Below are 23,405 nucleotides of genomic sequence, written 5' to 3' on the forward strand. Positions count from 1 at the left end.
GTAATATCAGAGCTGCTTATTAAAAACTTACCTGAGAAATTCAATCTAAACTTAAATTAGAGCAACCTGAGAAATAGGTGGAACTCTCGCGTGACATAGTTTATAATTGCACTGAAGCTTTGAACAGTTTTAAAACAACAACAAAAAGCTCATATTCCTTTTACTTCTGTTTATATTTCAAAAAGGAATGGTCTAGTGTATCAAGAGCCATCCAAGTATTTCACCTGGTAATATGTCTTTTGGAAACTTATCCTAAGTAGTAGTACAAACAGAAGTTATAAGCACAAAGATTTTTGTTTCAGAATTCTTTTAGAATAGCAAAAACTTGGAAGCAACCTAAAATGTCTAATTACAGGGGGAAAGGTCATTAAATTACAGGATAGCTACTGAATGAAAACTATTTGACCATTTAAAATGTTTATTTTAAAGATTATATAGAACTGTGGGGTAATTCTTAAGATATAAGAGCAGAATATAAAATTATATTTTAAAATACATATGCATATGAGGAAAGGTAGAAGGGAAAATCCAAAAATAATAATAATAATTTTGTTAGGGTAGTTATTGAATGAACAATTTTTTTCCTACATCTCAGTCCAATGTGTTGCTGTATGTGTGTTTTTTGGTAACAAACTAGACCATATCAAGTCCTACTTAGGAAGCTACAATTCTTGACTTGTATTGGATTTGCCCTACAGATACTGAAGTCAGGCCTCATAAGTTTTGGAAATGATACAAGCCAGAAAACCCCTTTGCCTTCTACCAAATAGATAACTAAAGTTCCACTGTTGATTTAAGAGCTTCTGTTTCTGTTTTTTAATTTGTTATTTCAAGATTATGAGAATACATTCTTGATTACTGTGTGACATTTATGAGAGTTTTATGTTTTCTTTTTTTTATTCTTGGAATTTGCTTCACAATGAGGTTATATTAATAGTCATGCAGTATGTTTCTGTAGAAAGGCAAAGTAATGTTTTTTTTTTATTTTTCTTTTACAGAAAAGAGCTGATCCTCTCTGGCACTTTAAATCCAATTAAGGACTTACATCTGGGAAAACTGGCCTTAACTAAGTTTCCAAAGAGTCCAGAAACATGGATTCACAGGTTTGGTTAATTTACACCATAGGATTCTTACTTAGAATTTAGAGTGGCTGGAGAAAAAAAAAACAAACAGAATGTGAAGCAGGTCACACAGTGATTCAGAGTATGAATTCTAAAGTCAAATTATGTCTACATTTAAGTCTAGATGCCATCACTTTATGTGATCTTCAGAAATTGTTTAACCTCTTCAAGCTTTGGTTTTATCATTTGTAAAATGGGAATAATAATTATACCTATCTCAGAATAAATGGTTGAGTTAACATCAGATAATGCATGTAAACACTACCATAGTGCCTGGCATATATGAAATACTCAGTAAATTTTAGCTATTATTATTAACTGTCTGAAGCAATCATGGAAATTGCATTTAGATATTCAACTGTAATGAGCAATTTGAGTTTTATTAAACTTGGATTTAATTCATTCAGGTGTGTTCCTGGTAAAGATGGTGGTGGTGATGGTTATGGTTATTAAAATTAACCAAGTAAGGGCAACTGAGGTGAATGGTGTGTGGGCTGAACTAGAGTTGCTAAGACTGTAAATGCATAGAATATTTTTAGGTTAAAGGCCTGAAGCAGATATCCAAAGTGCATGTAAGAACTCTTTTCAAAATCCTGGCTCTCTGGAAGCATCCTACTCTTGGATCCCATGTAACTACTCTCTTTTGACTAAAATGAGATGGTGTAGGCTTACTGGTTGGGGTCAGTGAGGAGAATCTCTGAAGAAATCTGTTCTTAAGCCCCTTATAACTTTTCTTACATCCTGAGTATTTTTAGGATCTTAAAGTCAGTTTAAGGTTTCTTAACTGTAATCTTGCCTTTGGCTAGCCTTGCAGAGCAGCTACTTCCAAATGATATAGTTAGCTGTATTTTCTTCCTACTAGAAATAGGGATAGCAGACTACAGAGAGATATATGATTGTGTGCATAGAGGTTAGGAAAGGGGTGGTGGCAGGGGAAGGGAGTTATTAAATATGCAGCCATCATTTATTGGCTTATTATTTTATAAAGCAAGTTTGGTTGTTAAAAAATAACTTCTATTAGTTGAAAATGACAAATGAGTTTTCTTACTCAATTTCCTGTACCCTGGGTTGGAAATTTTTAATCTAAAAAGAATGCTTTCTATGAGAAAAATATTTGTAAAACCTGAAGACATTAGTGGTTAGAGACACTTTTTTAGTGCTTTTCATTAAATGTATGCTAGTGAAAAATCTTAAATAGACAAAGGAAAAATCTGTGGATAAAGACATTTTAAAACCTCCTTGGTGGTTTAACTAATCAATTGTATTTGTTTCCTTCCAATTCTGTGCTATAATATAGAAATTTTGCTTCATGAAAGCTTAATCCGCTTCTTGTTTGCAAACAAACAAATACACGTAGGACGAGGCATGCACATATAATGAAAAGTGAACCGGGACTTCCCTGGTATCCCAGTGGTTAAGACTTCTCCTTCCAATGCAGGGGGTGCAGGTTCAATCCCTGGTCAGGGAACTAAGATCCCACATGCCTCACTGCCAAAAACACAAAACTTAAAACAGAAGCATATTGTAACAAATCCAATAAAGACTCAAAAATGATCCACATCAAAAAAAAAAATCTTAAAAAATAAATAAAAGTGAACTATGCTCCTCTTGATTATTTACCAGCCATTAATTAATATCACCCCCTCCCACACACACAGTACCACCACACACACACACACACACACACACACACACACACACACACACATACACACACACACACACACACGTTGCCTTTACATTTCCTGGCCAAATGAAGTTTTGAAGTTGTCATTTTGGAACTGATGACATTCTCTTTTTGACAAATGTTAACATTTCGGAAAGCTTTTTGTTTAATCTTTGTCCTTTATTCCCCGCCACCACCCATATCCATAAATTAATTATGTCTTTAAAACAAAAACAACAAAACAACCCCCCCCAAAAAAAAGTTTGAAAACTGGGCATTATTTTGCATTGTCTATGAATGGAAATTAAATTGAGAATAAAGAAACTCTGTTGTTTTCCTCTGTGGTTTATTTTCTTTCCTCATTTCTTTCCCACATGTTACCTTAACAGGCGATGGGTGCTACAACAGCTAATTCAGGAAACCTCCTTGCCTTCCTTTGTGACCAAAGGAAACTTGGGAATAATTCCTGCGGAAAGGACACAGCAACTAATACGAGAAGAGATGGAGGTCTGTGGTGAAGCAGCAGGGAGATACCCAAGCAACTATAATGCCTGGTCCCATCGCATCTGGGTTTTACAGCACCTGGCCAAGCTAGATGTCAAGGTAGGGCTGTTATTCTATGTCCCTAGGCATACTTCCTGCCTGCCATTTAAATCTTCTGGTAGTATATAGTAGTTCCTTCTCAGAGGAGCTTTAAAAGAAAGAAGTAGAGGAACTAATGACCCAGTAGGCCGGAGAGGATTGTAAGAACTGATACCTCCCGAGAAACCCTGGTAATTTTTTTTAAAAAGTTTGCATTCCTCACCAGCACGGTGTTGACACTCTTAAGGCTAGTCCATTGGTAGAACAAAGCGGGTTTAAGCAGTAAGGAAGACTGAGCATAACTCATTTTGCCCTGAAACAGGAAGAGATTATTAAACCTTATGGAACTGAAATTGTTCTTTCTTGGTAGTCTTTTGTTTTGTGACTTAAAGTGCTAAATCAGCTGGCTGCCTTTTCACAATCTCCTCTGCTGGGGAGGGAACAGAGGATCTCACCCAGGTGTCCCCAAACTTGGCTGAATCTGTAAATTACCTGAGAATTCCTGTGTCCCACCCCAGGCCTACTGAATTGAAATGAAGGTAGGATTTAGAGATCAGTATTTTTCACAGGCTCGGGGGTATTTGGATGCAGAGCCAGGTTGAGAACTGTCACAGCCTAATCCTTTTAGTTTAGAAATGAGGAGATGGAAGTTTCCATAGAATTTTAATGGCTTGGACTTAGCCACGGTTGTATCATTTATTATTCATCAGAATGAGAGCCAGGTATCCTTGTGCTCCTTCTTACATACTACAGCTTCTCTATTTTTTCTTCACTTCTTGTGGTATCAGTGCCTTAAGAATCTAGGGTACTCTTCTAAAAGCTTCCCAGACTTGAGACAATTTAAAGGGGTCAGAATGTCTCATGTGGTGCTTTCAGATTAATAGCGAAGCATTCTCTAATTTTTACTCACCACCCCCTTCCTACGTCTCCCTTCAGGTCCCCTCTCCCCTCTCTGTGTCCTAGCCAGAGATTCCTCCAGGATAATTAGGAGAGCCTTCACTTCTGAGGGATTTTAAGCCAACAGTTCTGGAAGAGAAGCCCTTCCCTCTAGTTTACATGGCTTTGCATTTCAGGAGGGGAGGCTACCTAATGGAGTGGAAAGAGAAAAGACAGAATCACATTAACCTGAGTTCAGATTCTGGCCCTATTAGCTGTGTGTGTAAAGTAAGGCTTTAATGTTTTCATCTGTAAGATAGGGGCTCTACTGCCTGCCTCAGTGGATTACTGAGAATTACTTGGGGTAATGTGTATAAAGTACTGGGCACCTAATAGAGGCTCACTAAATTTTAGTTCCTTTCTCTGCTCCCCATAGATAGAAAACTTAGATGAAACTTGCCTACCAATTTGCTAGGTCAACTCAGTGCAATTCATTCATGAAAAAGTAGTGAAACCCTGTCATTCCCAGACACTGTTGTATACACTGGGTGAGGCATAAAGACAAAAAGCTTGCTCTCAACAAATTGAAAAATCTAGTTGAAGAAACACATACCGACAGTTACAAAGCAGTGTGACACTTGCAGGAACTGAGGGAATCTCCAGGTACAGTGGGATCACAGAAATGGCTCCTCATCCAGACTGGGCTCATTGGAAACAGCTGCCAGAGGGAGGGATGCTACACTGTGGGGGTGTCTGGAGGAATGAATTCAAGTTATCTGGTGGGTTGTGAGGGATATGGAGTGCTTTAAAACCAGTCATCTCCACTCCACAACTTGGTATCCTGTGGGAGGTGGAAAGAGGTAAGGGGAGGGTTGAGGATAAAGGAAGGCAGAGTCCAGGTAAGCTGAGAGGTCTTTGGAAACTTTCCTGCCTTTATGTGAACCTTTTAAAGTGGCATTCCCGTAAATCAGAAACATGAGGCCAAGGTGAAATTCTTGGTTCCTTGAGACCATCCATTGTTGAAGATGACAACGCGTTAGTAATGTGTTGACTTATCTGCCCTGGTCCACTGCTAGCCTCACATGTTGTCAGTCTGCCCTCCTCTGCCCTTGGGGGGACTTGGCACTCTTCCTGTCACCACTGCCACTGTCTCTCACTCTCAGTGAAGTGCACTGAATTTACAAAATCCCCTTTCTGTTCTTGTAAGCCATTGGGCCCAGCTAGGAGATCATGTACTATGCTTTGCCTGTTAGAGGAAGTAATCACAAAAGTACCAGTTGTCTAGAGCAGCTTAAAAATACATATGAACTGAGTGGCATTTTTTTACTTAGAAAACTGAAAATGATTTTTTAAAGTGCTGATATTCAGCATTGATAAGGCTATAAAAACAAGCATTGTAGAAATTGGTATAATCTTACCAAAGGGCAACATGGCAGCATTTACCAGATGTTACCCCCCAAAATGTGTGTTATCTCTAATCTAGCAGTTCTGCTTCTAGGAATTCATCCTAAAGAAAAAATGGGAGGTGCAGTATGATATAGTGATTAAAGGCTCCACTCAGTGGTCATACAGACATAATTTGAATCTTGACTCTCCCACCAATTTGCTGTGTGACATTAAGAGCGTTGCTTAGCCTCTCTAACCTTCAGTTTTCTCATCTGTAAATTGGGGATGATGATAATTCCTACCTCATCGAGGGACGTAAATTAAGTGGGAGAATCTACATAACGTGGCTATCACAAGTGCTCATACTAATTGATCAATAAACACTGGCTGTTATATTAAATATGGGAGTTTGGTATATAAAAATACCGTTTATAATAGTGAAAGACTGGAAACAGCCTAATCCTCTAGTAACAAGGGATTGGTTACATTACAGTCCATCACAAAGTGGAATATTTTATTGCTACTAGAAATTATATTCTAGAAGATTATTTAAAGAAAAATATTCATTATAGGTTAAGGATATAAAAGTAAATAAGAGATGGGCCTACTACAATTTTTTTATGTTATTAGCATTGAATGCTATTTAACGTGTTTAGAACAGTACCTGGTGTATTGTAAGTGCTCAACAGATATTTATACACACAAACACAGTGCTGTTACAGATATATTTTCTTATATTTTCTATAAGCATGCATTTTCTAGTCAGAAAAAAAAGGTTAGAGAATAAAGAATGTTTACCAGTGCTCGGGAGTAGAATTATGAGAGGTTTTAATTTTCTGTTTTTTGTTCCCTGTAATATTTGTGTGTTTCAGTGGACATATACTGAAGTAAAATTTTAAAATAGTCTAATTTGAGGGTGGGGTGGAAGGAAACAGTCACAGTTGAACAGAGTTCATTACTACTAGCCAATTGAAAGCTGATACCGTGTGTCACCTGAAAAAGCACATAGGGTCATTTCTCCAAAAAAGATATACAAATGACCAAGAAAGATATGAAAAGATGTTCAACAGCATTAACCACTGGGGAAATGCCAATCAAACCACAGTGAGATACCATTTCACACAACTAGGATGACTAAAATAAAAAAGACAATAACAAGTGTTGACAAGGATGTAGAGAAATTGGAACCCTTATACATTGGTGGTAGGAATGTGAAACAGTGCAGCCACTGGGGAAAAGTTTGGCATTTCCTCAAAAAATTAAACATAGAAACACCATGTATGACCCTACAATTCCACTGCTAGGTATATATCCAAAAATATCGAAAGCATATGTTCATACCAAAGCGTGTATGAGAATGTTCATAGCAGCATTACTCATAAAAGCCAAAAAAAAAAGTAATACCCCAAATGTCCAGTATCTGAGGAATAGAAAAACAAATATGGTATATCCATACAGTGGTCTTTTATTCAGCCATAAAAAAGGAATGAAGTTCTGATAAATACTATAACATGGTGAACCTTGAAAACAATATGCTGATTGAAAGTAGTATTCCATTTATATGACATATTCAGAATAAGCAAAGCAGATTAGTGGGTGCCAGAGGATAGGGGGAATGGGGAATTAGAGGACTCCTAATAGGAATAGGGGTTGTTTTGGAGATGATGAAAATGTTTTGAAATTATAATCATCAGAGATAGGCAAATGAAAACCACCTCACTCCTCTCATAGTGGCTGTCATCAAAAAGTTTATCATCAAAAATAACAAATGTCGGCAAGGATGTAGGAAAAAGGGAACCCTAGTACACAGTTGGTGGGGATGTACATTGGTGCAGACACTATGGAAAACAGTATGGAGGTTCCTCAAGGAACTAAAAATAGAGCTACCATATGATCCAGCAATCCCACTCTTATTTTTTCATAAATGCTGCTTTTCTTTTTATCATTCTATTTGAAATTCTTTAATTTGCAGATTTAAAGAATTCACTGCTGAATTTTGTCTTACCTACTTAAAAAAGCCATTTATCATTGATGTTAAGTAAGTTTGAGACAGATAGTGAAAGTCATGAGCACTTGAAAATTCCTGTTATTCTTGCATCATGTTTTTGTAGTAAACCCTTAGAATTAAGTAGTGAACAAAACAGACATGGTCTCTGCCCTGATGACACTTACAGTGAAGAAGAAATAATTACATTGAGTCTATTGTTGAACAAATAGTAAGTTAGGTATAATACAGATTCATTAAATGCAAAAGAAAGTTTCCATCAAAGTGATCTCTGAATTTATATTTTTCCTTCAATATAAGCATTACTTGAAAATGAACACCCAAATGTCTATCATTATTTTAGAATCTGTCTTTTCTATGTGTGTGCCAGTCAGAATGTGATCAAAGTCTAGGGAAAGCTCCATAAATTCTGCGGCAGTAAAAAAAAAAAAAAAATCAATTACTTTATAAAAGAAAGGGAAAATTAGAATTTACTGAGCTTCCACTAAGTGCAAGCTTCCACTAAATGACAACACTGTGTTGGGCATTATATACAAAATATTGGTAGGAATGGTGTTGTCAAAACAAGAAATGAGTCGGAAGAGAAATCCAAAGCATTAATGGAGAAAGTAAAACCTTTGGCAATTCCTCATTTCACTTCCCTTTTTTCTTCCTACAAGATTCTTCTTGATGAACTATCTTCTACTAAACACTGGGCGTCCATGCATGTTTCAGACCACAGTGGATTTCACTACCGCCAGTTTTTATTAAAGTCTTTGGTTAGCCAAACTGTGACAGATGGTTCTGTATTGGAGCAAAATACGTTGAGAAGTGAGCCAGCTATAGTTCTTCCAAAAGATGAAGAAGCAGTGGCTTCAGCAGAGGAATCAAGGATAAATCTTCCCCATCTTCTAGAAGAAGAAGTTGAATTCAGCACTGATCTTATTGATTCCTACCCAGGACATGAAACCCTTTGGTGTCATAGGTAAGAGAAAGGAAGATCTATTTCCTGCATAAAACTGTGTGTGTCCTTATGAGAGCTACAGAAGGTCTTACATCTGACTCGTGCCTACTTGGGTAAATATGGTAATCTGATTGTGGAACTTTGCCTGAGTGCTTCAGAGGAGTTTGTGTTACCATATACTCCTCCTCATGGTCATGATCAATATGAAGTTCCTCATGCAGATCTTTGCCAATGGCTCAAGATGGTGGCGTTCATCCTTGACTGCGCCACAGAATAAGGTGTGTTACTTTCAAACTAAAGAAAGTTTCTGGACTCCCTCCTTGGAGATCCTGATACTTAGCATATCTGGGATGGAGTGCTGCCATCTGTTTTTTAAAATATAAAGAAAAAACCCTGACAGGTAAATTTGATACATAGTCAGGGCTGAGACCATTGATTAGACCCTGAGAATAGTTAGACATTTTTATTGTTCTTCCCAACCGTGATGGCCTGCAGATTAATTTACCTTAAGTATAATCTCTTGACACTTTTTGCTTTTTTAAAGTAATATGTACTTTGGGAGTGAATCAGGATTATTAGGAAGGAGTGAAAGAGGGTTAGCAACCTCATAACTTGAGTTTTAAGAACCTTTGACTGTACTTTTCATGTTGAAATGAAATCCAGGTATGGGAACCCCCGATTGATTTATTTTGGATTATCATTTAGTTGGAGGCATCTCTGGCATTATATGTACAGATTTTACTGTAAGTTACAGGATTCTGTTTGTAGACAAAAGAGTTGCCTGTGTTAGGCGGGAGGTAGGCATTTAAAATATTTGTGTATTTTTTAAGTTAAATGTGATTTGTTCCCTTTTTCCAGTCTAAATATATTTGGAAGATATATTAGAAGATGGAAGACAGTCCCCCACTTTGGCATCTTCATAAATACAGAATTTTCTTTTTCCCTTAAAAACAAAACATTTTTATTACACATTTTTAGGAGAGAAGATAGATCTTGACTTGCATGTTTTGCTGTTACCGATTTTTTATTGCTGTTTTATATTTAGACACATTAATAGCAAGACTCAAAGAATATTAAAAATTATATTTGTGTTTGAGAGAGAGCTAGATCATTAGAACAGAAACTTTCTTTGTTCATATAAAGATTAATTGGAGTTTGGAGTGGGGAGAAGAGACAGTTGGGATGACCTGTATATTACAGGAATGAATTATATTTTCTACTGATTCAGTGCCCTTAAGCAGCTTATCAGCCCTTTTAGATTTGTCCTCTGTAAAATGGGTGTTATATGCTCCTTTGTCTGCTCCCAAATAAGCTGGGAAAATGAATAGAATTCTCTTTTAAGGGCTTAGAGTTATTAATATGAATGATGAAGTATAACAACCTAGAAACTACCTAAGGTAGTTTACCTTATTTCATACAGAGATGTACACCCCTTTGAGTCACAATTTTTGGAAATTAGGCACATGGATCTTCATTTTTAACAAATAACTCCAGATGATTCTAAGGGCAGGAGAACTCTCCTTAGAGGAAGAACAGGAACTGTGTCTTTTAACATACTTTTCTCAGAGCCCAGCACATCCCTACTGCATGTCGGTGTTTAATAAGACTATAGTGCTGGATTTAGGGGAGAATTCAGAGGGTTTCTAAGATAATAAGTCCAACCACAGCAGTTCTGTTCTTATTAAAGAAAGTATTGGATAGAGGCCATACACTAAGCCTCTAGAGGAGCTAATATTTAATTCTCTTGTTTCTGAAAATCACTTGTCTTTTAGGATATCAATGAGGTTAATTTTTGGTTTTGTTTTATATTTTAACTTATAGCAGAGATTGAGCTAAGACCCATTTCTAGTTTCATATTATAGTAACAGGTGTAACAACACCAAGTGATTGTCATCATCTCAGTCCATTTTTTTTAAACACCTTCGAGGTAGCATTCTTTCTCACAAACCAGTAATCTGGGTTTGTGAGGCTCTGTCCAAATACCCAGAGACTACATCTTAACTATTCTTCCTCCTTCCCCCAGATAGCTCTGGGTTACGAAGGGGGCACTGAACTGAGTACTGTATGTTTTAAGATTATCGACTTTTTTGTCTTTTCTGAAAAGCTTGACTTTGTGATGTGACTTTTCTTTTTCTATTCTCTTCTTTACCCTCTTTCACAGGCGGCATGTTTTCTACCTTCAGCATCACTTAAATGGTAGGTTTCCTCACAGCGTGGTCCAGTTGTCACCTGCAGACAGCCCAGGGGGGACTTTGAGTGACTTGCACCTCATCCCAGCAGGACCGCATACATCTCAGGCAATGGAGGTGGATGGACTCAGTGACTCTAGCAAGCAAGGCTATTCCCAGGAAACCAAACGCCTGAAGCGGACCCCTGCTCCAGACTCCCTGGGCCTGGAAATGGAGCACAGGTTCATCGATCAAGTATTGTCCACCTGCCGGAACGTGGAGCAGGCCAGGTTTGCCAATGCATACAGGAAATGGCTGGTTACATTGAGTCAATGAAAGAGGTGGATTAGTCCTGCAAGGTTCCCCTTTTAGTGCAATATTGCTTTCCTTTCTTATTTACATAGTTGCATGAACTGTTTGCTATTATTGTCTAACTATATGTGCTTCTTCTTTAGGTTAAAAGTCCATAGTAAATCTTGCATTTTATTTATTTTGTTAAGAACTGGCATTCCTTTGGGGATAAAATAATTGTGTAGTTCCTTCCTGCTGAACAGTGAGTCTTAATTTTTTTCTTTTAAACTTCTCATCCTTTATATTCCTGTACTTCAGGCTTTTCTCATTTGGTTCTCCAGATTGGTTCACACACACCTCAACCCACCTCAGTGTGGTTGCTGCATAGGCTAGTTTTTTTTTAATTAAAAATTTATGTTGTTTAGCTTAAGAACAATACAAATTCAAAATTACTTGATCTAATTGTTGTTTTGAGAATCAAATGGCCAGATGGATGGATGTGTGAAAATACACACCATTTCTCTTTCTCTAGTATGTTCTACTCAAGTCATAGACCAACATAACCAAAGTCAGAAGTATTGGAATTTATATGAACAACATGCTTCCAATATAGTCCATTTTAAAAATGGTTATTTTTTAAAAAAATAATTTTAAGAGTTTATGTAATTGTAGTAGAAAATTATTTTTACTACTACTAGCTTTGATAGGTTTTTACCTCAATTAAAATCAATTTAAAAAAAACCTAGAATGCTGTTTTTAGTTATTACTACTTACTTTCCTCCAAATTCACCATGAAAAATGGGAAGCTTATGCATAGAAATGTGTCCATTAAAAATCTTCCTTTTTAAAATTTAAGTTATTAAGGATACACTGGATAAACTATAAAGTTTTTGTGAAGTGATTATTAAAAGTTTACTGGCAAAAGCCAGGGGGGATGAATAGTTTTGAAGGTTAGTTCTTCAGTCTTTATTTTAAAAAATAAAACAATTTAAAAACTTTGATACTAAATTTATCAGGGACAACTTACCAAAGTATCCACCTTTTAGCTGTATCTTATCTTTTCAATAATAAGGGCTGGGTTTTTTAGGTAGGTGAGGCAGGTGTGGGGAAAGTTCCAGGTAATGTCTAATGTCTTAATATGAAAGAATGCTTTGCATTTCTTCTTTCCACACACCTTTCTCTTTATTTTCCCATTCCATTTTTTTGTCATCTCCACTTTTGTATATTTTTCCTTATCTGTTGTATTTCATGGATGTGTACTAAACATAATCTCCTCTCTGTTTCCAGTTAATTCCATACCCCATTAAACACACGTGCACACACACACACACACACACAATATGAATATGAACTGCCCCTCTAAAAGTTCCCCTAATGATGGAAGTTGTCTATTATCCTGTGTATGTTTGAAATGTAATAGTGGCAGAAACAAGTGCACTATGCTTTGCCTGTTTTCCTCTTTATATGCTAGGTCACCTGTAGGGTGAGAAGACAGATGTAGGGAAAAGCAGACCTCTCCTATACCACTGTTACGGAGACTCTGGACTTGAGTGAGGAGCATTTCTTTAAGGGAAAAGAATAGGTCCTTTACTTGTATGTCATGATTTTGTTGAGTGGCAAAATGTCAAGTGAGACTTAAGAACACCAAAAAAATTGTCTAGACTGGTCCTTGTAGACAGAAGCTGCCTGTCCTTCTCTCTTAGGGCAAAAATTACCCTTTTTTAGCTTTTTATAGTATTTAGGTGAGAAAATGATTGGTATTATGAGCATAAATCTATGACCCTTTGTGTACAAAGCATATTTTGATTCAAATACCTCAAGGTCTACCTAGACCTCTATGGATAAAACTATTAATTTATGATTTTTAGCACCTGTGGGGCTTGGGGGGCAGACTACACACAGATGACATGGAAGATTCAGCACATTCCACTAATATATGTTGCCAAATTCTGGCCTCACTCAGTATTACGATTCTTCCAAGCATCATTTTAAGTATCATCATTTTAAGTATTAAGTAGTAGGGCTTCTTATGCTTTGATGTGAGAGTGTTGAGACATGAATACTCTGTGAAACATCAGCTAAATTTGATAATGCTCCACATCTTTTTATACCTTCCACAGTCTCTTGCCCTTCTTTGATGTTAACTGCCTTCATGTGTTTTAAGTCTCTTAACCCACCCTTACATGAAGCCATGCAGTCCTTTAATGTATCTTGGTCTCCTGTCTTCCTAATAGCTTTAAGTAGGGAGTAAAAATACAAATATCCAAAGGATACTGTTTATATCTGACTTTTGTGTGCTGCTTTATTTCTAAAATTTGCAGTTTTCAACTGTTCATTCACTGAAAAACCTAGTATTGCCCTGGATGGTTGTATTTTTTCCCTAAATGGTTCACATCTAAACTCACTAGCTGTAGCATGATATTATCTCTTGGAATGAATGAGCTCATGCAGTGGAAAGGATGTGTCTATTTTTAGGGACTCATTAGTCTTCACTTATTTTTCTATAAATATGTCATTGTTAAAGGAAAAGGTGATTTAGATTGACACAAATGTCATCCATCTTTCACTGGAAGAATTGTAGGCCATCCTGTGGATCAAGAATACTACTGACAAGCAAAAAAGCAATAAGATCTGTAAATATCTCTACCACTACCCCTCCCCAACCTGACTTTTTTTTTTTTAAGTATACCTATTTTGGTAACATGGTGTTCCCAGATTCTGTGTGCCTTGCACATTGTAAGGACTCATTAAATATTTATTAAATTTATGAATGATTAACTGAAGATGAGAAAGATCAATTATGAGTGATACATAGAGTGAGTTATGATTGAGAAATTGATGGAATAGAGCAATGGATTGTGAATGAATGATGTACTCTGCCTTCATGATACTTAGGGGGAGCTATTGCATATAGAATAAGTTAATTTAGATTTTTTTCCTTCATTAAACTACTTTGTTTATGCTTGTTAAATCCCAGCCAAGAAATGCAGCTGTATAATATCCATTAACTGTACTATAATGTATATTAAAAATTCATAGAAAAATGAAGAACATTTGCAAGAACACTACTTTCTATTCACTTATGATGTTGGAGGACAGATCTTGCCAATAGAGCCATAGCCACTCTTGGAGTATCTGAGGAAACTGATTTCAAAGACGTGTTGATCTGTATCTGTGCATGAGTAGTCATTTTAGACTCAAAACCCTTTCTTTTCTAGGTTTTAGCATTTTATTACCTCTTTGAAAACTCTGGGCCCAGACTTTTGAGTCATATCTCTTATTCCTATGGTACAATTCTAATTTAAATTAAAGGCTTCTATCGGATTAAATATACAAGAGGTCACTCAAAGCCACTTAAGTCTTCAGATAAGGGCTTATGTAACACAAGATGTGCAAACAAAAGTTCTTGGATTTTTATGTGGCATTTTGTAGGAAAGCATATATGGTGGTAGGCTGTGTCATTTAGATATATTCAGGTCATGTGAATTCATGCTTGTTTAGACACATACATACATGTGTGTAAAAACTTTTAATATTTTTGAGAACATATTGTCAGCCTAGTATTTTTCTCTTAATAGCACAAGATGGTATCTGACATGAGGGCTAAATATAATTTAGGAATGCAACTACCACTTGCTATGCAGCAATCTCATTTCTACCTTAGTTCCCCTGTATTAGAGAAGATGCTAAATATTTAGTTTATCAAAGGAAGTAAGAAAACACTTTTGTTTTTGCAAAAAGCTTTTGTGAGCTTAGTTATTTTGTTACTAGAAAATTATATTTAAAAAATTTTCAATATCTAAAGTATGCTAGAAAATTTGAGCAGCATTGTAACAACTGAACTTTTTGTCTTCTAAGTAAATTTCTCAAATAGAACTGTGCAAACCCTAGCACTTTACGTGCTGCCGCCTCCCTGTACTTGAGTATACTCTGTAATGTGCTCCTTTTTATTAGAGAAGTTCATGGAGGCACAGGAAAGCATAGGCAAATTCAGTGTTATAAAGGCAGTGAGCAGGAAAAATCAACCCTGAGAATTCTCCTTACCATCACACAGTGTCTTTTAAAAAATAACTGTATATACTGTGTTCATTCGAGTGCCTTTCTTTTTGGGGGAGCAAGATTATATTTAAGTCTAACATTTAGGTAGAAAACAAAGGATGAAAATTTTATTAAACAGTTGATTGACTCATTATTTTATTTATTCCACTTGCTAGGCATGGCCCAATGGAATATTTTATCCTTAAGTGAGTTACTGATAAGAGCAGGAAGGATGCTTTGGTTTGCATGTCATTAGTTATCATTTTTAAGCACCCTACCAGGAAGAATTAGTTCTTTCTCAGTGACAACTAATGTTTTTGGGGTTGGAGGCCTCACATTTAGAGGATGGCATATGCATAAAGATCAGCCAAAAACCCTGTGCAGCCCATGTTTAAAGGGAAACAGTGGCACTCTGCCCTAAAAGAAGCTCCATACAGTTGTCCTAAATGAATCCGTTGCCTCATCTTAAGGACTTTTGAGAACCCCATCCCAAATTTTGTCCTACGTAAGATAGTTGAGTGGGGGGAAAAATGGAACCTTAATCTTTTCAAATATTGGAGGAAAAGAGGCAAATACTGAGATGAAATTTAAAATGTGGCTTTTTATGTATTTGGGTATGGAGAGGGGAGGGATAGGAGTTCCATATTTCCAGATAGCAAATAATTGTTCATTGTAATTTCATTAAAATATATAGCTTAAGATTCCAAAGTGCTTTTCAGAGAACTGTCGAATAATGTATTCCTAACAGACAGCAATAGGTCATGTTCATAGTGGAAACAGAAAACTGTTGTGTCAGTTGTGGATCTGGGGGGTAGGGACTTCAGGCTCCCAACTTTGACTTCTGTATTCTCACTAGGCCATGTTAACACTGTAAAACCAACCCTTTACTTAAAAAAAGAAAAAAAAAAATAGAGAGCAGCAGCTTACTCTGCTGATGAAATCTTGTGCTTCCAAGAATATTAGCTATATATAGCTTGTGCTTTCTGGACAATAATATGGTCCACAAAGCTAACCCTGGCATTTCTTTTTATTAATCTGTTATTATTTCTCAGGGTGTAGAAGATTTAGTAAATTTAGGACAAAATTTTATATTCAGTGGCCAAAAAAAGGCAAAAATATGCTAAGTATATTACTAGCTCTTAAAATTTTAGTATAGATAGTATTTTTTATAAACTACTACCAGTGCAGTAGCTCTGTGACTGCCTCATTGTTCATCTCACTGCTTCAATCCCTGTGGTTCTATTATGAATGTTCTCTTACACGTGTCTTCTACGGAAATGACTTCTGTATTGCATTATTTTCCATGTTTTGCAGAGGTAGGAGTGCTTTAGTTGACATCAATCTCAGTTTTTAGAAATTCTATTGGGAAAGTGATTACTGTTGGTTTTCAAACTGACAACTCTTTTGCTTCTTAAAACTTCAGTTTCCCTGAAAGAGTGCTTTGTGTCAGCTCTTGTACACGTTCAGTATGTTGCATAATGCCTTGCACCTTGTAGGAATTCAACAGGTCAGAATTGTTAAAGGCTAGAAAGTTGAAACTAGCTTATTTATCTCTGTCTTATCATCGTTGTCCACATTCTTAACTTCAGGAGAAATACAGTATTGTGCTGAAGATACATAATCAGGTTCAAACATACAAGGCAAAGATATACAGCTGTACAGCATTGTAAGTGCAATTTAGATACTTTTAAGGCATACATATGTGTGTGTATTCACATATATGTATATATATTTAAATGAGATTTGGAATTTCAACTTACATACTGGTTTTACAAAGAATTTTATCCAAAGGACTTTTATTTTCATACTTGCTTGAAGTGCTCCTGTTTAAAGGCAGTTTTCTTTATTAGACCAGCCCCCTCAAGCAAAGTTGGAAACCTAACACAAGTGCCCATTTGCTTGAATTAACCAGATATTGCTGTAAACTGTTTATAGTAAGTCTTCGGTTGCTTACGAACCATGACATTTTGACTTTTCTTCCATACCTTTAGGGAATCAGCCTTAATTTTAAGTATGGCAGTCACTTTCCTCAAAGTACTATGCAGCATACTTCAAATGTTTATTTATCTTTATAAAGTGATCAGTAATAAATTTGAGGTTTTTCAGTGTCATAGGGATGAACAATTTCACATGTCCAGATATGACTCATACAGCATTCTGTTAGAAATGCTAATATGTTATCCTCCCTCACAAATGTCATTTTGCATTTGGAGCAGATATTTTTTTTCTTGTTGGTTGAAGAATGAGTATAGGCTGAATGCAATCATAGTAGGTGCTCAATAAATATTTAGTTGATTATTGATCTAACATCAAAGTAACAGCTTTCAGAAAGGAGACTGTTGTCATCTTTTCATTGAGGAGTATATTTTTAGAGTAATATATGTTTGAAACTGAAAATTTTTCTCATTTGACATGAATTATTAGGCTTATTTAGGTTGGAGTTAGTAGCGTGTAATAAAAATGCTGTTTATGTAGAAATGGTCTGAAGACAGGAGATGTGAAAAGTTTAAGTAGTATCTCTTTGTGCAAGGCACATTCATAAATGTGATTAAATGTCTTAATAGGCTGCTGAACTCTAGAGAGAACTGCTGTAGTCTTCTGCAATCAATTTCTATGTTGGTATATCTAGTATTATCTAGTATAGGTACTGTTTATTTCTCCCTAAATCTTGGTTACTTTCCAGTGTCTTAAAAGTAGTCATGGTAAGGTATGAAGTTATATTAAATAACTTCTACTTGTTTTTTGAGAACATGTTCAAAATGAAGGAGAAATTTTTATGAATAATATAGTCGTTTCAGAGTCTATTAATTTGTGGCTTTCAGAGCATTTTTGACAGACTTTACCTAATGCAAACAGATTTAAACAGTTTAAAAACAAGCATTCCAACCTGAGCTGTGAGAAGCAGTGTGTGCAGCACAAGCGTATTTAGGCATTGCCTCCTGGCGAGGTTCTTGATGCATGGCTATGACGCTGGCTTCTGACTGAGGTCACCACTGTCGGTATTGTATTTTGGTGCTTGTTGTTCCTAGGAAAATAATGGACTTTGTACTAGGTTAACTTGTTTTTTGAGTTGGACAAAATAAAAGATGAGGTATTATGAATATACCAAATATTTATATCCTTTACTACAAAAAAACTAAAAAAGGAGGAGGGGAAGAAAATGATAAGAGAGCAATGATCTTTTTTTTTTAATAGCTTCTAAAAACCTTTTCTTCAATCCACATCTCTTGGACACTAGGTAGTTGCTTACTTTTAACACTGAGGGACTTTAAGGGATAGTTCTTAGCTACTATATTCTGCTGTTAGAATCCGTTATGTGTGTTAATTTTACATTGCTTGAAGATTCTCCAGAAAATGGAGTATTTAAGTAGGTTGCAATCAGTGTTGTTTTAAGATTTTCTTTTAGGTTATGGTTAAATGGACAAGTTACATGTATGATCTGTGGTGCAAGGTCAGATCCTGGGCATTAAAGATAAGTTTGGCTAACTTACTTTACTGAAGATACTAATTGTCTTCACTATTAAACTATTTTCCCCCAATATAACAGTCTGCATTGAATTTCCTTTAGCTCTAACCATATTCTAGTTGATGTTTTTTAAGGATTAAATATTTTGTGAATTCTTTTTACACTTAAAATGTGTAATTGCAGAGGCATAAAAATAAATTTTGCAATAACGTACATACAGAGTGTGTTTACGGTGTTCTGAGAGTTAGTACTCCAGAGCGCTTTAAGTGTGATGCTAAGTGCTAAGGCTGATGTAATGACTATAGACATCTGTATCAGCGCTATCCAGTAGAAATAAATGTGAGCCACGTATGTAATTTAAAATTCTATAGTAGCCACATTAAAAAAAGAAACACATAAAATTAATATTTTAATTAACCCAATATATTAAAAATATTATCTTTTAGGTATGTAATCAATATACAAAATAGAGGTGTTTTACCTTCTTTTTTCTCCATAGTAAGTCCTCAAAATTCAGCGTGTATTTTGCACTCATGTGCATCTCAGTTCTGACTAGCTACATTTTAAATACTCAAAAAGCCACTTGTGGATGAGGGCTGCTATACTGGACAGTGTAGATTCATAGAATACAAAGTATGGCTTTACTTTAAATTGGAGATGGTGAGGTAGGCATGAAATTATGGTACTTTAAAAATTATTTAGTATACTTAGAAAAGCATCAAACAGAATTGTCCACTCGTTCTTTTGTCTTCATTTAAAATTTTCTCTAGAAGTAGGGTCAACCAGTTTCAATTTGCCAAGCATTATTTAAGAAGGAAGGATTTCCATGCATGTAAAATACCATGATATGCTGATTATAACAACATATTATTAACAACACATTTTTCAATGTGTTCACTAAATTCTGTCCTGTTTCTTCAAAATAATAGCTTAAATTGCATGTTAATTATATATCTGTACCTATTTTGTTTTTATATGATTGTTATAATACAATAATACGTATTAACAAACAGCCCTCGGATTCTAATCTGCCTATGCAGCTGTCCTCCAGTACTTACTGGTATACGTATTAAGTTGTAATAAGTGGCAGAAAAGTAGAATGAACTTTTTTTTTCAATTATATTTGTTTTTATCATGTGACCATGTACCAAGCCAGCTATAAATTATTGTATTTCTGTAGAATATGGAAAATAGTGTTTATGTCTTGTCTTTGCTAAATGTTTGCAGTTTCTAAGTAAACTTTTCATCTCCTAAAATGAGTGTTAAGTGTGATTTTATTTTTACTTGTGGTGGTGTTTTAAACTCAACTTCAGTCTCCCAATTTGTCCTGTTTAATTGCTGTGATAGTGGTAGTTGGGTGGAGGTGTGAACTGTTGTCTTGTGTGAAGCCAATGATTTGATTACCTACATTTGTAAAAAGAATCTAAACATATCACTTGTGTCTAGGACATTAAAAAAAATGCCAAAACAAATTAGAGTGCAGTTGTCTTTAGAGTGCATTAACGATGACTAGCTGACGTGTGAAATCATCATTATGACTACATATGCTTTTTTCCAATATACTTCAAATGAACGTAGGGAGCAGGGAATTACTTGGTTATTTCAGTGTTATACCCCATGTTTTCTTTTTTGTTTGAAATATCTTTATTGGAGTATAATTGCTTTACAACGTTATGTTAGTTTCTGCTGTACAACAAAGTGAATCAGCTATATGTATACATATATCCCCATATACCCTCCCTCTTGCGTCCCCCTCCCACCCTCCCTATCCCACCCCTCTAGGTGGTCACAAAGCACCGAGCGGATCTCCCTGTGTTCTGCAGCTGCTTTGTTTGCAAATATTTTCTCCCATTCTGAGGGTTGTCTTTTCATCTTGTTTATGGTTTCCTTTGCTGTACAAAAGCTTTTAAGTCCCATGTGTTTCTTTTTGTTTTTATTTCCATTTCTCTAGGAGGTGGGTCAAAAAGAATCTTGCTGTGATTTATGTCATGGAGTGTTCTTCCTATGTCTTCCTCTAAGAGTTTCATAGTGTCTGGCCTTACATTTGGATCTTTAATCCATTTTGAGTTTATTTTTGAGTGTGGTGTAAGGAAGTGTTCTAATTTTATTCTTTTACATGTAGTTGTCCAGTTTTCCCAGGACCACTTATTGAAGAGGCTGTCTTTTCTCCATTGTATATTCTTGCCTCCTTTATCAAAGATACGGTAATCATATGTGCGTGGGTTTATCTCTGGACTTTCTATCCTGTTCCATTGATCTATATATCTGTTTTTGTGCCATTACCATACTGTCTTGATTACTGTAGCTTCGTAGTATACTCTGAAGTCAGGGAGCCTGATTCCTCCAACTCCATTTTTCTTACGATTACTTTGGCTATTTGGGTTTTTTGTGTTTCCACACAAATTGTGAAATTTTTTGTTCTAGTTCTGTGAAAATGCCAGTGGTAGTTTGATAGGGATTGCATTGAATCTGTAGATTGCTTTGGGTAGTCGAGTCATTTTCACAATGTTGATTCTTCCCCAAGAACACGGTATATCTCTCCAGCTGTTTGTATCATCTTTAATTTCTTTCATCAGTGTCTTACAGTTTTCTGCATACCGGTCTTTTGTCTCCTTAGGTAAGTTTATTCCTAGGTATTTTATTCTTTTTGTTGCAGTGGTAAATGGGAGTGTTTCCTTAATTTCTGTTTCAGATTTTTCATTATTAGTGTATAGGAATGCAAGAGATTTCTGTGCATTAATTTTGTGTCCTGCTACTTTACCAAATTCATTGATTAGCTCTAGTAGTTTTCTGGTAGCATTTTTAGGATTCTCTGTGTATAGTATCATGTCATCTGCAAATAGTGACAGCTTTACTTCTTTTCCAATTTGGATTCCTTTTATTTCTTTTTCTTCTCTGATTGCTGTGGCTAAAACTTCCGAAACTATGTTGAATAATAGTGGTGAGAGTGGGCAACCTTGTCTTGTTCCTGATCTTAGTGGAAATGGTTTCAGTTTTTCACCATTGAGAATGATGTTGGCTGTCGGTTTGTCATATAGGGCCTCTATTATGTTGAGGCAAGTTCCCTCTATGCCTACTTTCTGGAGAGTTTTTAACATAAATGTGTGTTGAATTTTGTCAAAAGCTTTTTCTGCATCTATTGAGATGATCATATGGTCTTTCTCCTTCAGTTTGTTAATATAGTGTATCATATTGTTTGATTTGCATATATTAAAGAATACTTGCATTCCTGGGATAAACCCCACTTGATCATGATGTATGATCCTTTTAATGTGCTGTTGGATTCTGTTTGCTAGTATTTTGTTGAGGATTTTTGCATTTTTGTTCACCAGTGATGTTGGCCTCTAGTTTTCTTTCTTTGTGATCTCTTGTCTGGTTTTGGTATCAGGGTGATGGTGGCTTTGTAGAATGAGTTTGGGAGTGTTCCTCTGCTATATTTTGGAAGAGTGAGAAGGATAGGTGTTAGCTCTTCTCTAAATGTTTGATAGAATTTGCCTGTGAAGCCATCTGGTCCTGGACTTTTGTTTGTTGGAAGATTTTTAATTAGTTTCAGTTTCAGTGCTTGTGATTGGTTTGTTTATATTTTCTGTTTCATCCTGGTTCAGTCTCAGAAGGTTGTGCTTTTCTACAAATTTGCCCATTTCTTCCAGGTTGTCCACTTTATTGGCATATAGTCGCCTGTAGTAATTTCTCATGATCCTTTGTTTTTCTGCACTGTTACTATTCATCAGGGATGAGCAAATCAAAACAACAATGAGATATCACCTCATACTTGTCAGAATGGATATAATCAAAAATACAACAAATAATAAATGTTGGCAAGGGTGTGGAAAAAAGAGAACTTTGTACACTGTTGGTGGGAATATAAATTGGTACAGCCACTATGGAAAACAGTATGGAGTTTCCTCAAAAAATTAAAAATAGAACTACCATATGATCCAGCAATTCCACTGTTGGGAATATGAAGAAAACGAAAACACTAATTTGAAAAGATATATGCACCCAGTGTTCATAGCAGCACTATTTACAATAGCCAAGATATGGAAGCAACCTAAGTGTCTATCAACAGAGGAATGGATAAAGCAGATGTGGTATATATATACAATGAAATATCACTCAGCCATAACAAAGAACAAAATTTTGCCATGTGCAATAACATGGATGGACCTGGAGGGTATTATGCTTAGTGAAATAAGTCAGACAGAGAAAGAAAAATGCTGTATGTTTTCACTTGTACGTGTAATCTGAAAAATAAAACAAATGCATGAATATAAATGAAACTGACTCAGAGGCAGAGAACAAACTAGTGGTTACCAGTGGGGAGAGGGGTGGGGGGGGGAAGGGCAAGATAGGAGAAGGGGATTAAGAGGTACAAATTACTAGGTATAAATTAAGATATAAGGATGTAATGTACAGCTTAGGGAATAGAGCCAATATTTTATAATAACTCTAAATGGAGTATAATCTATAAAAATATTGAATTACTATTTTGTACACCTAAAACTAATATTGTAAATTAACTATACTTCAATTAAAAAAAGAACTGATCAACTGCAAAAAATGCCCAGTAAACTCAAATTTTAAGTCTAAAATTAAAACAAAATCCTAACAATGGAAAGATAAACTATGAACTTGAGGCAACATTTGTAAGCATGCCACAAATGAAAAAATGAATGTTGTTGTTCCTCCAAATTTTTTGTAAGCTTAGGGTTATTTCAAAATAAAAAAAATTTATAAGCACCCTTGATATATGAAGAATTCCTGTAATTTGATAAGAAAAACATCAAGAGCCCAGTAGATGAATGGGTAAAGGGTATAAACAGACAGTACACATACCCACAAACACACACATACACACACACA

At 35.7% G+C, this 23,405-nt stretch overlaps 1 protein-coding gene across 2 annotated transcripts in view; it reads left to right on the top strand.

The window, feature by feature from the left end:
* PTAR1 (protein prenyltransferase alpha subunit repeat containing 1) overlaps window positions 1-19,798 on the top strand; it is a 48,645-nt gene extending 28,847 nt beyond the window's left edge. The window contains exons 4-8 of one of the 2 annotated variants that reach the window (XM_032634942.1): window positions 999-1,103; window positions 3,177-3,390; window positions 8,296-8,600; window positions 10,741-10,775; window positions 10,857-19,798. In XM_032634942.1, the coding sequence (XP_032490833.1) occupies window positions 999-1,103; window positions 3,177-3,390; window positions 8,296-8,600; window positions 10,741-10,775; window positions 10,857-11,083 (886 nt within the window). In that variant the 3' untranslated portion in view covers window positions 11,084-19,798. Of the gene's footprint in view, window positions 1-998; window positions 1,104-3,176; window positions 3,391-8,295; window positions 8,601-10,740 lie in introns of both variants that reach the window. The other variant, XM_032634941.1, reaches the window with a different exon arrangement.
* The last annotated feature ends 3,607 nt before the right edge of the window (window positions 19,799-23,405 follow it).

This window comes from Phocoena sinus, chromosome 6 (assembly GCF_008692025.1).
Source record: "Phocoena sinus isolate mPhoSin1 chromosome 6, mPhoSin1.pri, whole genome shotgun sequence".
Classification (NCBI taxonomy): domain Eukaryota; kingdom Metazoa; phylum Chordata; class Mammalia; order Artiodactyla; family Phocoenidae; genus Phocoena; species Phocoena sinus.